The sequence below is a fragment of the Puma concolor genome, chromosome E2 (genome assembly GCF_028749965.1).
Source record: "Puma concolor isolate L17-30 chromosome E2, mPumCon1.1.hap2, whole genome shotgun sequence".
Lineage (NCBI taxonomy): Eukaryota > Metazoa > Chordata > Mammalia > Carnivora > Felidae > Puma > Puma concolor.
The window spans coordinates 34,237,473-34,252,746 of NC_141681.1; the positions used below are offsets into that span (position 1 = coordinate 34,237,473).

At 39.7% G+C, this 15,274-nt stretch overlaps 1 protein-coding gene across 4 annotated transcripts in view; it reads left to right on the forward strand.

The window, feature by feature from the left end:
* Positions 1-15,274, forward strand: part of BRD7 (bromodomain containing 7) — a 46,436-nt gene that overhangs the window by 16,077 nt on the left and 15,085 nt on the right. For 3 of the 4 annotated variants that reach the window (XM_086689478.1, XM_086689479.1, XM_086689477.1), the window contains exons 5-12: positions 606-750; positions 4,249-4,359; positions 9,144-9,328; positions 10,325-10,448; positions 11,074-11,149; positions 13,508-13,615; positions 13,973-14,108; positions 14,573-14,708. In XM_086689478.1, the coding sequence (XP_086545604.1) occupies positions 606-750; positions 4,249-4,359; positions 9,144-9,328; positions 10,325-10,448; positions 11,074-11,149; positions 13,508-13,615; positions 13,973-14,108; positions 14,573-14,708 (1,021 nt within the window). The remainder of the gene's footprint in view (positions 1-605; positions 751-4,248; positions 4,360-9,143; positions 9,329-10,324; positions 10,449-11,073; positions 11,150-13,507; positions 13,616-13,972; positions 14,109-14,572; positions 14,709-15,274) is intronic. The other variant, XM_086689480.1, reaches the window with a different exon arrangement.

Genomic DNA, 15,274 nt, shown 5'->3' on the forward strand with positions numbered 1-15,274 from the left:
TGCACAGCCAGAATTGAAAACCTGTGATAGAAAGCACTGGTTCTTAAGTTTGGGGGTAATTTGAGGACCTTTTTAGTATCAGGTTTTTGAGTTCTCCCCTGTAGATGAAATAGAAGTTGGATCCATTGATTAAGAAAATATACATATTTTACATAGATGTATTAATCCTGTGGCCCCCCAAGAGTCCAAGCTTATAGTTATAAATCAGCATGGAAGATTGCAGATGTGCATTTATAGTTACTATTTCTGCCTTTTCCCCTATGGTTGATAAAAGTACATAGGGTTTACCTCCCAGAGGCCAAGACACTGGTCAGTTAGTCTGGATTTTTTATTTTGTTTCATTTTTCCCTATGTGGGAGGTGCTACCAACTAATTAGATATGTATATCTTAAAAGATTCTCTGTCTTAAAGGTACAACTAGTATGTAAAACATCTTCACCTTGTTATTAGTTGTTAGTCTTTGAAATCATTCTTTCACTTTTCAGTGAAAAGTATGTTAGCATACTACACATTCTTTTTAAATCTGAAAGTTTTCCTGTGACTTCTCCTAGACCAGTAGATTTGTTTGTAGTAGAAATAAGATTGCTCTTTGCGTATCTTCACAGAAAAGACCCAAGTGCTTTCTTTTCATTTCCTGTGACTGATTTTATTGCTCCCGGCTACTCCATGATCATTAAGCATCCAATGGATTTTAGCACCATGAAAGAAAAGATTAAGAACAATGATTACCAGTCCATAGAAGAACTGAAGGTAACTGTAGTTATTTATGTCGTGATTGGAAAATAGACGAACTTAGGATACAAAGTAACATGTCTGTTCAATTGAGAGTCTTGGATACTGTATGTACAAAATCTTGGTAGAAATCTACATGTTTGGTATTAGGAAACTTTCTAATTGACCTTTTATTTTGCAGAGAATTAAGTTTACTTTAATATCCAAAATCTTTGTATTTTTTTGTCTCAGAGCTTGTTGATAGGCAACCAGGCAAACTAAGCCATCTGCTATCTTTTATTATTTTGGGACATTTTTAGAAAAATTTTGAATTTCATATGTTCTACAATATATATTCTCAACCTTTAAAATGAAAAAGTATCTGATTTTTAAATTCAGACTAGTGCAGATAAAATTGATACTTAAATTTGTGGCAGAGTAGTTTCCTTTTCTGTTTCTAGTCATGTCTCTCAAATAGAGGATAAGTTGGCCTGTCCAGAAAATAGTCAACAAAAGTTTAATTACATGTTCTAGTTGGATGAAAGTCAGTTGCTTTCTGAGTTCAGTTTGGCTAGACTTATTGAGCATATTTTCTTCAAAAGAGAAGAAGGAGATTAAAAACTTTAAAAGTGAAGGGGCGCCTGGATGATTCAGTTGGTAAGCTTCCGACTCTTGATTTTGTCTCGGGTCATGATCTCATGGTTCGTGGGTTCAAGCCCCACATCAGTCTCTGTGCTGACAGCAAGGAGCCTGCTTGGGATTCTCTCTCTCTTTTCTTCTTTCCCTCTCTGCTCTTCACTTGCTCACTCTCGAAATATGTAAATAAACTTAAAAAAATAAAAATAAAAATAAAGACGCTATAAGCCACCAGGATGATGTGTGTGTCTCATGTTACAATGGGAGTGTTTTCCATCTTTAAATAGCCTTGGCATATGTTGATTTCAATGGTAAATTTTTCATTTTGATCCTCAAAAAGAACCACGTGGTTTTTGAAATTTTTCTGTGTCAGACCACCACAAACTGAACTGGTTTAGATAATATCTATTTTGCCTTTATTTTTTCTGCATGAACGTTGTAGTATTCACCTGACCTAAATACTAGACTCTAGTCAGTTACAGATTATCTTTACCTTTTCCTTTTTTCATCCACGTATCAGTTGAGATTTATGAATAAAACCAGCATTTAATTCTATCTTCTCTATCCATTTGACTACATAGATAACATTCCACTTACTCTGAAAAAACTGAATTATGTTCAGAGAAATGGAAGCTTTCCCAACTTTTCATCTGGTGAAAATTAAACTAGAACAGTTTATTTCAGCATATTTCTGACCTTCTTATTGCTTAATGGGAAAAAATTTCACAGGTTTTTTTTTTCTTTTTGTGAATAGTTTTCTTCTGATCTTTCTCTTACGATGACAGGAGACCATAGAAATGGGCCCCCTAAGTGCTTTTGCACAAATGATTAAGATTTGTCATAAGTGGAATGAACTAATATTTTCAACGTTTTAGAGTTTTCTACATGAGTATGTTTTCTTTTGGGGAAAAATCCAGTAGTCCAATGTAATATTAATTAGCTTATTCAGCTCATTAGGCTGTTCAAGTTGGGTTTTTGATTTTTTTTGTAATTATATGGAAAGTATGCAGAAAGGTCATTCAGCTTTTTGAATGACCAAGTGCCATTACCCCGAAGTCCAGTAAAGCCTAGCACATGACACTTAAGATCATGGAATCTACAAATGCCTTATCAGATCCAGTACTCTCTTGCCAGTTATAGGCCCAGTGGTCATTTAGTATAAGTAATAGCCATCTGATGTCCTCCCTCATTCGCCTTGTTTCCCAAAATATATATTTAGTAATTCTTTGTTTTTTTAATGTTTATTCATTTTTGAGAAAGAGAGCACAAGCAGGGGAGGAGCAGAGAGAGAGGGAGACACAGAATCCAAAGCAGGCCTCAGGCTCCGAGCTGTCAGCACAGAGCCCAATGTGGGGCTTGAATCCATGAGCTGTGAGATCATGACCAGAGCCAAAGTTGGGTGCTTACCACCCAGGCACTCCCTATATTTAATGATTCTTAATGGAATAGAAGTTTTTCCTACTATCTGTAACAAGGGTCCTTAACCTGGGGTCCCCCAGATAGAAGCCACAGATAAGCCTTTAAGGGGAACCTACTAAAATGACATGAACAATTTAGTGTTCAACTTGGTGTGCGTATATATGCTTGAGGAATGGATCCATGGCTTTCATCACATTTTTAAAGATCTGGGATGTAGCAAAATTCTGAACTGATAAGAGACTTGGCCAGACACTGAGGATCCAATTTAAATCCAGTTTAAATTTAACACCAAATTTCTTGGGACCCTTGAGTCTGTCTTCTCACATGCTTTCAAATAATACTAAATCTACCTGTTTTTATCCCCTGTAAGTATTCTAAGCTGTCATCACTAGTCATTAAATAGTGAGATTTGAATATTTGGTTTGAATTTAGAGGAAGAGAGTTTGTTTAGAGGGATTCTTTTTTGTTGGGTTTTTACCATTTTAACTCAGTAAGGCCTTGGTATAATCACTGTCACATTTATACAAAGTAAAAAATTACTTGACCATGAAAACACGCAGTGGAATTGAGCTCTCCAGCACATGTAGGTACTTTGAAATTTAACCCAAAAGTACAGTTTTGATAATTTGGCTATTCTAGTTACATGTTTCAACTCCTCGAGATTGTATGGTTTGTGGCACATCGGCATGGTTTTGCAGCATTCTGCAAGTTATGTTTAGCTTACGATAGTACCCAAATATTAACATTAGTGTAAATGTGTTAGTGTTTTTGATAAGTTAATTTGAATTTCTAAGAAATATTGTGATAATTTAGCCCTGTCCCAGTTTTCATCAGGATTTGAAATTATTTAATTCATAAACGGAAACTTATGATGTTTGTTTTAAAACTAAGTAGTATTTTTTAATTACATGAACTCAGTTAAGATTATTCTATTAAATGGAAGTATTTTCTTCTAATTCTTTTTCTGTGTAGTTAGATTATAGTGAAGAAACCCATTTAAAAATTTCATCTTGGGGGCCACCTGGGTGGTTCAGTCGGTTGAGCATCCAACTCTTGATTTGGGCTCAGGTCGTGATCCTAGGGCTGTGGGATCAAGGCCCTCATCAGGTGCTGCACAGAGCGTGAGGCCTGCTTAAGATTCTCTTTCTGCCCCACTCCTTGGCTCTCATGTTCACTCACTTGCTCCCTTTTTCTAAAATAAATAAATAAATATTTCATCTTGGGATCTAAAGGTTCATGTAATTAATTACAAAATGTCTAAGAATTTAGAAAGAAATGTATAATATTTAAATTAATTTAGCAGTATTTGTTAGTGAATCTTAAAACTTAGTAAATTGTTACTAATGTTGTAAAGAGTGAAAGAAAGGTTTTTTGTTGGTTTTATCTTTTTTAATTTTTCAAAGGCCTATATGATTTCAAACAGACAGGAGGATGCTTTGTTTTGTTTTAAAAGCATTTTTCTTCTTAATATTCTCTCTCCAGGATAACTTCAAACTAATGTGTACTAATGCTATGATTTACAACAAACCCGAGACCATTTATTATAAAGCTGCAAAGAAGCTATTGCACTCAGGGATGAAAATTCTCAGCCAGGTAAAGGAAATTCTTTGTCATAAATAATAACATAAAATCTATATACCTTTGTTTTTTGGTTAGAGTTGATAGAGATCCAGTCCAGTACAGTACTAGTTTTACAGGCAGATTTTATTAAAGTAGGAAATACTAAAGGGAAAAAGTTTTCACATAAAGAAGAAAATTAAAGCAGGAAAGTTCTCATTTGGAATTGATGCAAATAAATACTGGCATTCACTACTAATTATTTATTTTAGAGGCTATTGAATTGGTAGTCACCAATAGATAGATTTATATTTGCTATGAAAGAAACATCACCCTGAATTCCAGGGTAAGATTGATTAGATGAATTATGAGAGCTTTCAGGAGAAAAGCTGTCTACTTCCCTTTGTACAGATGGACCCTGATGCTTTGGTGAGGCACAGGAACTCCTTGCAGTAGAAAGAAACAAAATTTCAACGAGCAGTAACTTGCTGGTTGCCACCTCCCCACAGGAGCACTGTCCCTTGAAAGACCACAACTGCTACATAATAAGGTGTTGAGGTGGGAGGAACATGTGCACATGCACAGACACTTACTTCATCATCAAGCTTCATGAGAGCACAGAAACATGACCGTGTGTTCAAAACAGGTTAGTGGCAGAAAATGACACGGGATGCCTCAGAGCTACGGTTTGAGGAAAGGCCTTGGGGCCTTTGAGCCTTTGAGGTGATTGCTGTGCACCTGCTGGGAGAAAAGGAGAGCTCACAAGATAAGTCGTGTTCTTTGAGGTTTTACTCAGCTCTGAGTAGGGTGGGAAACTAACAGAAATGATCCTGGCACCTTACCATGGCAGGAAGTTGGAGTTCTTTGAACTTGTGGACCTCAGGCAAGGCATTAACCACGCTGGGCCTCCAGTGCTCTCGTGTGTGGAGAAGAAGGTTTCAAGAGTGATCTCCCAAGATGATTGCTAGCATTAGGGTGCCAACTCCATAAGAGCTAGAATTGGGAGGAGACTACGAGAAAGGAGAGCAAGACAGGAGAGGGATTTTGCGAAGAAGGAAACGAGTGGGTATGAGACAGGAAGAATGAGAAGGAAATCAGAATTAAGAGCTTGGGCCCAGACTCAGGAGAGTTATAGGATAGTAGGAATGAGTCATGTGTAGCCGCACATGGCTTTCCAGTTGTTGTACTGATCATCTGTATCACACTTTTACGTTGAAAGAATTGTCGTGGTGTGCAGATATCTGAGTGTCTGTGTGCTTGGCCCTAAAAGATTTCTTGGATCCATTTAACTGGGGAAAGAAAAACATTTGGATTGACAATTATTCTTGCGCAGACAGCATCAGTTCCTACCCTTTCCTAAAGACTTAAGACCCTGTAATGTAAGCCAGTTACACATCTTTGGCAAAATCTGTTTACCCCTCTTTGCAGGAAGGTTCAGAATCCAGAATGAAGCCATATTCCAGATTTAAAAATCTGCAAATGCTCGTTACTACACTTGAAGTAAAAGTGCATCCTGCAAGTGCAGTCGTTAGTCACTCCAAAACTGGATATTGAAGTTTTAGGAGAAAGTTGAATTTGCAGTATTCCAAGTAAATTTATCAACTTTCATTTCCCATTATTTTCTTTTCTTCAGGTAATGTAGTTAATATAACATGCAAAAGAGTCCACTATCTCTTGAATTTTCCTGGGGATGGGATGGCTGGAAGCACAGAAAATAAACATTCTTCTCCACTTTCCCTTTTCTCTCTCTGTTGTCTTCCTTTTTTCAGATCTCTTCCTGTTGAGGAGCCCTACCCATCCTGTGTTATAGTTTCCTGTTGACTGTCCTCTCCACCCTAAGTGGGAGGGATCCTTACAACAGTGATTTTTAAACGTTTAAATTTAGACCTGAGTTAACTCTTGTAACAGCAGTGCTCCCAAGAGAGCCCAGTACACCCTTCTATGATTGATGTCTTTTAAAAGATCATTGGTTTTGAATGTTCAGTGTAAAGATTGTACAGTCATTTATCATTTTTTTTTCATTTACACACAAATAGTGACTATTAGTAGACATTTTTATAAAGGACACGTGTAGAATAATTTGTTTGCTCTCCTAGATAAATACTAGCATGCTGCGTGCCAGTACAAACAAAGTAATAGAATCAAGGTTCAGGGCCTGGCTGTGCCTTCGAGATGCTGAGTGACCTCAGGAGGCAGTGTTCCCTTTCTCAGCCTAGTACTTCACTCCTAGAACCATGCCTGACATGTGGGAAAGCACCAAGGGTTAGCTGTCATTAATGGCAAAGAATCAAGCCCTTTTAGTCATTTAATATTGTTAAAGTGATAAGTAGTATGCTGATTGGGAGACATCTTAATTATTTTTAAAAAAGACTACTTTCAAAGGAAAATTAAATTCAACTTTTTCCGGTGATTTGTGTTGAAATTTAGAAAATTTCTCTAATTCTTTTAATTCTGTGCATGTTCTGGGTTTTTTTTCATTGTTTTTAATGTTTATTTATTTTTGACAGAGAGTGAGAGACAGGGCATGAGCGGGGGAGGGGCAGAGGGAAAGGGAGACACAGAATCCAAAGCAGGCTCCAGGCTCTGAGCGGTCAGCACAGAGCCTGATGCGGGGCTCAAACTCACAGACCGCGAGATCATGACCTGAGCCGAAGTCAGATTCTCAACTGACTGAGCCACCCAGGTGCCCCTGTGCATGTTATGTTTTTTAGAATTCCAAAATGTTTTTGATGTAGGTTGTCCTCTTTATAAAATCCAAGAATGGAAATAAAAAGATAAGTGAGAACTTCATGATCTGAACACTTAACAGTGCGCCAGACTCTGATTTAGATACTAGAGAGAGATGGGTGAGAAATTACCTAAATGATACACACAAGGGAAAACACAAACGGCCAATAAAAAGTTACAATCATACTAATATTTTTTTAAGTATGTATTAAAATAGACATATTTTTAAAACTCAAACTGGCAAATTACTTTACTGTTAAATTTGGTAAGGATTCAGAGAAATTGTCAATCACTGACGTGTATATATAATGTATACACTAACATGTAATATAATGTATATTAATAAAACTATTCTGGAAAGCAGTTTGGCAGTAAATATCAAAAGCCTTAAAAATACTCATTCTTGTTGACCTAGTGTTTTCACTTCTAGGAATTTTTTTTTTTTTAAGTATAGTTACATACAGTATCACATCTAGGCATTTATCCTAAAGAGATCTTCTTGGAGAGATTTATTTACAGTGATGTTCATGAGACTTCTATTTGTAATAGTGGAAATTTGGAGATAATCTAAATGTCTGATAGCGGGATATTAGTAAGATCATGGTACCTAAGATAAAGTAATATATATATATATAGAGAGAGAGAGAGAGAGAGAGAGTTACTGAAAACACTTTAAAGAATACTTAATGATATGGAGGTCACATGCTTGTAATTTCTTAATGAAGAAAATGCATGTTACCAAATATTCAGCGTAATGCCAATCTGTTGATATGTGTAATGCTTAGAGAAATACTGGAATAATGAGAAATTAACAAGGTTTTTTTTTTTCTCCTCTACCTAAATCTTTGTCTACAATGAAATATATTACTTTAATAGTTTTAAGGTTACTTTAAGATAAAAGTTCAGTAAAGATAGCTAGTCCAGGGACACCTGGGTGGCTCAGTTGGTTAAGCGTCCGACTTCAGCTTAGGTCACAATCTCACGGTTCGTGAGTTCAAGCCCCGCGTCGGACTCTGTGCTGATGGCTCAGAGCCTAGACCCTTCTTCAGATTCTGTGTCTCCCTCTCTCTCTGCCCCTCCCCCGCTCACACTCTGTGTCTTTCTCTCTCTCAAAAATAAACAAACATTTAAAAAAATTTTTAAATAGTCCATGTTCTTGAGGCTCTCCTATTCTGCACTACTAATATAGCAGAGTGTGATGAGCCAAAGCCCCTTAGGAGACACTAGAGGCCTGGACTTCATCACTGGTTCTTGACCTTAGGTGAGTCACGTAGCATTTCTGGGCTACATTGTTCTTATTCAAATGACCTCTGGTCTTCTCCAGTTCTTAGTTTCTATTATTCTGCAAAAATCTTCCCTGCCGTTGCCACGCAGCCCTAAGGAGACTGCACTCCATATTTTATCCAGGGACAGTGCTCAGTTGGAAGGCAAGAGTAGTCGCTAGAAACAAACGTGCCTCCAGAAACCTCAAGCCCTTAACCACAAAGAAAATTTCACAGCATTTCAATGCAGTGGAAAATTAAGTACATGTTTCACAAAATATAAACAAGGCTTCTTTGGTTAGAAGAACATTATGCTTTCTGGGAAAGAAACTACACTAGCAACCTTTCATTCTCCTCGAAGCGTGTTGTTTTCACACGGAGTAAAATGCCAGAGTCATCAGTGATTATCCTAGGATACCAGAGTATAAGGGTTCTTAACATGTTCACATCATCTAGCTTTTGAAATACCTGATAATTCTTAAGTTTCACAAGATAAGCCATTCTGTGAAATCTAAAATTTTAACGTGCTATTAAATTAAATTCTGCTTTTTAAATTTAGTACTGCAAAGAATACTTACTAGTATTTATTCATACTTTCTCTGAACGTTTTGATGATGTAATCAGGTTGCAAAGCACTCTCTTATGTTGGAAATTAAATGATCTGAATTGAAGGAATAGACTGTATTCTGGTCACCAGACATTTCTCTTGTTATAATTATATTTAATTGCTTTTCTTCCCTTTTAAGTGCGAACTCACATTGTGAGAAAGAAATGCATTACTTTAAAAATCAATGGCAAACATACAATGAGAATGTTCTTGAATATTTTTAGGAGAGAATTCAGAGCCTGAAGCAAAGCATAGAATTCATGGCAGACTTGCAAAAAAGTCGAAAGCAGAAGGATAGAACCGACCAGTCTCAGAGTGGGGAGGACAGCGGCTCCTGGCCGAGAGAAAGGGAAGACTCCGGAGACCCTGAAACCCGAGCCTTCAAGGGTCCCAGCAAGGAAAACAAAAAGTAAAGAATCTTCGGGATATTGAAGCTAAGCTGTCTTTTTCAGCCTAGGAAGGGGGAAAAATACTAATTCGGTGCCTGCCTTGGGAAATCCAAGTCCTGGTCCGCCCGTGGTTGGTTGGTTGGTTGGTTGTGGCATGAAAGTCCATTTTGGTGATGTGATACCCTCCTCTTCTCATAAAGGCACTATATGGAATCGTTTAAACACAGTTCAGAACAATGGTTCTGAATGTATATTCTTATGAAAGTAGTTTTAAAATCAAGAAATCATCTTTAGGGACTCATTGTCAGTGAACTTATTTAAATAGAACTCTAAGAAAAAATTTGTATTCGTTACCTCATTCCATAGACAGTGATTCAGCTTACCTGTACTTAAAGCCATTCCTAAGCAGATGGGCTGTTGCTGAGGTGCGTGCTGTCCACCAGACATCGCCTGGCGGGACCAGTACCTCCCAGCGGTAGCCGGCGTGGCCGGACGCACGTGCGTGCACGTGCTCTCACCTCTCGCCAGCGGCCCTCATGCCTCGCACCTCACCGTCCTCTCTGGAAGAGGGTTCTAGGGAGTGGCTTGGGATTTCTGCGGTTGCAGTGCAGAGAAAGTAAACTTGTGACATATTTTTGTTCTGTTTTTAAGATTTGTACAATTTAAATGTATTTCATTTTAAGTTTTAAAAATCAGGCTTTGAAAAGAAAATTCCATGTCTCTCTGCTTTCAAAATACGTTTGAGGTAGAATCCATTTGTGTGATGACTGTATTGAGAAAAACGTTTAAGACAAATAGCACCAGATACCGAAAGGAGGGAAGTAACCAGGGTGTCGGGTTTGCTTTACTTCGAGTGTGGCACAGGCCCTCGGCAGGCCCCTAAGGAACAAAGCCATAGTTGGTGATTGTAGTGCCATTGTCACCCTTTGAGTTGTACCCCTATTTGGAACTCATTTTAATGTTTTCACCTTATTATTTTTTTTTTTTTTTTACTTAGTATTAATGTGTATTTTCAGGAAAGACAAAGATATGCTTGAAGATAAATCTAAGAGCAGTAACTTAGAAAGAGAGCAGGAGCAGATTGACCGCATTGTTAAGGAATCTGGAGGAAAGCTAACCAGGCGGCTTGTTAACAGTCAGGTGATTGGACTTTTCCTTTCTTTTCACTACCTTCTGACTGGTCGTCTGAGACATGCAGTTTTCACATTGCTTGTGCACTTGTAGCCCGTGTCTGCCATAGAGTTGTTCAGTACAACACTCCGAGGAGGCAGATTTAATAACGTATTTATAAAGGACATGATTAACCTTTTTCTCTATTATTGGCTTTTAGTGAAGTTAATGTGTTCTAAACTTGGCAAATGAGCATTTATACTCTGGTCTCTTGAATTCATTGTTTAGCACATTGCTCTCAAAACCGAATAGATTAATACATAACTTCCAGCAGGTCACTTCCCTTCCCTGGTCTCCAGTATCCTCCTTTTTTTAACAGAGGGGACAAAACAGACTGGCCTGAAGGCCCCACATAGCTCTTTAAAATTCTCATGTTTCCTTAACCTTCATTTCTGCAGCCCATTAGCACCTATGTATATGGAGCCAGGTGGGAAAGTTAATATCTAAGTGTAATGGTAGCAACTTACTATATTGGTTTGATTAAATTTAGGGCATTGTAGTGTGATGTATATACATATATATGTATGTGTACATGCACATGAATATGGTACATATAAAACTGTTGAGGACATTTGGATACTTTGGGTCATTGCAGTGTGAATTTGAAAGGAGAAAACCAGATGGAACGACAACATTGGGGCTTCTGCATCCCGTGGATCCCATTGTAGGAGGTGAGTTCACAGGTCACACAGTGCATGAACTTGCTGTTTCGCAGGCAGTAACCTGGGTGACGTTTTAAACCAGCAGGCCTAGTGCTGTGAAATCCAACCGTATTGTCAGCCACAAAGAACTTGGCTAGGCATCATGTATTTCATGCTAATAGCATGAATAGCTTTACTTCGTCTTTAAGTAGATTCTATATAGATCAAGTTTTCTTTAAACTACAAAGTCCCAGGGCACCTGGGTGGCTCAGTTGGTTAAGAATCCAACTTCGGCTCAGGTCATGATCTCACAGTTCAGGAGTTCGAGCCGCATATCGGGCTCTGTGCCGACAGCTCAGAGCCTGGAGCCTGCTTCAGGTTCTGTGACTCCCCCTCTCTCTGCCCTTCCCCCAGCTCGTACTCTGTCTCTCTCAGGGGGAAAAAAAAGTCTGGAATTTAAATGCATTTAATACAGAATATCAGACCCACAATTAAAGCCAAAATTTTACAGTTTCTGACTCTGGCTCAAAGAGATTATGGTATGTATGCTCAGTTATTTCTGGAGGTATCTCAAAACCTTCTTATAAAACATCTGACTGACTTCTTAAATTTCAGTGACTAGAACGAATATGTCTGCCATACAGTACCATATAGGAATAATAAAAACCTGCTGACGTGATGGCTTTCACTGTAGTTGGTAGAAAGTTTGTAAAGGTTGGGAAGCATTGCTTTAGAACCTCCGTCATGTTTTTTATTTCCCTCAGGTATTTTAATGGTAGTAGTATAGGGAATAATTTTAAAATTTGATATAAGAATTTTTTGTCATTCACCTGAGAGGAAAAATCGTATATTGTGATACGCAAATGTGAGCATGCTATTTTATAAGTACCCATTTTCCCCACCGCCATTACGAGAGAGATCACTGGGGATACAAAAATGAATGACGCTTCAGTTAACAGTCTCCAGTATTTGCCTCTTGCTGCAGGCAAGGCCTGTCGTGGGCGCCGGAGGTGGAGCTGGGTGTACAGCAGGGAACAGAACAGAGATGAGTCCCTCCCCTTTTGTCTGTGGGGTGCGGAATGGAGGAGCCAATGAGAATAATCGCGTGAAGAAGAGCAGCTGTGACGGGACACGGGTGGGGTCAGAGAAGGCTTCCGTATTCCTTAGCAAGGTGACGTTTAGGTTGGTCCCAAAAAGTGAGTAAGGAGTGCGGGGATAGGAGGTAAGAGACTTTGAAGCAGTGGGAAGAGCCGGATGCGTTTGAGGACTAAAGAGGGGAGCCTCTTCGTGTCTTTCAGCGTTTCCCTCCACTCTTGAGGTGCTTTTCTTCTCCCTTCACGTAGAAGAAAAGTGCTGTCTGCAAAGCAAATCTCACTTTTTGCTTTTATGTGAACTTTTCGTTTTATGTGAAATTTATATGGTATTGAGTCAAAGGGCCACGAGATCGGGAATGTTGTTCTTTCTAGTGTAGCTGTGGTGAAAATTTGGTAATTGAGAGGATAAGGATGCAGTTAATGATTTAGGTGACCCCTTAAGATCTGCCCCTTTCTTCATGTCCAGGGTCTGTCTCTGCCCTTGCTCTGCTTCCTTGCATTTGCAGCTCCTGGAGTCGGTGTGGCCCAGGCTGCCCTGGCTCCTCACGTTTCGGCAGCTCCCTGAGAGGCCTGAGCACTGGTCTGAGGTGGAAGCTCTGCCCCTGCTCACTTCCAAGTTCTTCTTCCAAATTCCAGACTGCTCGCCAAGAGGGAGAGAAGATCCAATTTAGGTGTTCAGAGTTTCTCGCAAGTGCTTTCGTTCCCTCACGCTGATCACCTGTGGCATAGCCTCTGTTCAAGGGTGGTCGTGGTGCAAAAACCAGAACTCTTCACTGGAGATCGTGTTTTCTCCTCATACCAACTGTCCTTCCCAGTTCTGCTTATGTCAGAGTCCATCCAGTTACAGGGGTCTGCTCCTGTTTTACAGAGCACATCTTGAAGGACCGTTCCTCACTGCATTGAAAGTATGCCTCAGAGATCCTAATTCTTCTCCTGAATGTACCATGAGTTCTTGTCTTTAGTTGGGTGTTGTCCCCTAGTCTTTTACTAAGCTTTTCTACTCGTTTACTTTCATCACAGGTTTCAACTTTTAAATCCTTAATTTTTGTTTTTAAGTGAACTGCCACGTGATTATAAAGTATTCCAGGAAGCAGGAGAGGGTAATGAAAAGGACCAGGTCTGGGGCCTGGCCACATTCCTACCTTGCTAAGCTGCGATTTTCTTACGTGAATAAAGCCTCCTGGACAGAGTCCCATGGATGGCACGAAGCAGCGTGCGTGCAGACACCCTGCAGATCACCTATCGGCTCCTTACCACGTGCACCTCCCACACCGAGCCCGGTCTTCTGTTTCAGAACCAGGCTACTGCCCTGTGAGACTGGGAATGACAACCGGAAGGCTTCAGTCTGGAGTGAATACTTTGCAGGGGTTCAAGGAGGACAAAAGGAACAAAGTCACTCCGGGTAAGGTTTTTCCCTCAAGCAGCTAGCGGGGGGAAAGTGTAATTACCACTTACTGCTTTATTACTAACTCTTTTGGTGGCATTTTTGCAGTATGAATCAACTCTTTTATTAACTTCGGAAGAAACTGAAAAATCAGTTACTAGTATTCAAAATGACTTTTGTTCTTTCTTTCCTCGGGGGAGGAGTCACTTGAGTTGTGACTTCATGAGGATCCAGGAGGGGGAAATACGTACCTTCTATTTGTTATACCAGTCATTGAAGTAGTAAAATTAGAAGGGAATAATCTTTAATAAAATAAAAATCAGTTTGACACAGAAGTTAAAGAACAGTATTGCAGTACTTAATTTCTGTCAACAGTGTTATACTTGAATTACGGACCCTACAGTTCTTATGCTCCACATTACGACTCCACGTTTGCAAATATCAGCAAGGACGACTCTGATCTAATCTATTCAACCTATGGGGAAGAGTCTGATCTTCCAAGTGATTTCAGGTGAGTCACCAGTTCATCAGTCTGCTGAGTGCCATGTTGTTCTAAAATCCTAATAAACCTGTGTATATACAAGGGGTGTGGTCCAAACTGGAGGTATAACTTTTGAGACCCCGTGTATGTGTTAGTCCTGAGGTGAGTAAGGTCACCTTAGGGAGGAAGTGAAGGGCAGGAACAAGTCCAGGACTGAAAGCTGACGCCTCTGTCATTGAGAAAGTCTTCTTTTTCTTTGACGGTTTCCCTAGGAACATTTCATTTCACTGTGTTCTTGATCTTGTTTGCTTCTCTCATGACGGTAAAGTTAGCACTGGTAAGGCTGTAAGTATGCTATTGTACCTAGACAGAAATTTTTACACGGTGGCGTATAAATTTAAGTCGTGTCTGGTGGAAACCGTTGGCTGGGATGGGAAGATGAAGCCGACAGTTGATTCATATGGAAGTGACTTTCCCAACATTCTCTCTTTCAGCATCCATGAGTTTTTGGCCACATGCCAGGATTATCCATACGTGATGGCAGATAGTTTACTGGATGTTTTAACAAAAGGAGGCCATTCTAGAACCCTTCAAGAGTTGGAGACGGTAAGAAGGCTGCTAAAGAACCGGGTAATTTATTATTGGCTCTCAGCATTAGTCACTGAGTGTTATGAAACCATGGGAGTCACCAGGGTGACAGCTGGGCTGCCTTCCCCTGAAAGACAGCCCGGCCTGGGTGTGGACCGCGGGTGGAGGACAATGAACGGAAACGAGTAAGCCAGCTACCAGGGTCTGTGAGGGCCAGAAGACTGTCGTTATCTCCCGATCTTGGGAACATAAGAATCAGGATGGGGCTGACTGCTCACAAGTCAGCTGGTGCCATGTACCCTAACAGAACAGGGGGTCTCGCTCACTGGATTGAAACCGAGTTGACTTACAATGCTAGCGAATGTCGTTTTCTTTCTTATGTGGTAAGAACACAGTGGTGGGGCCCCAAGGAACAAAATAAGAAACTTCCTCTTTGCTGTCACTAACACTTGTAGACTGTCTCTAGTTCACTTGGACGTAGTTAATAATCTGGCAGACCCACAGCTCACAGACTAGAACCAGACAGTGTTCCTCCTGGTGCAGAGGAGAGTCAAGCTCCACACCGTCCTTGTCACCATACTTAGAAGAACCTTACGTCTCTCAGGGTC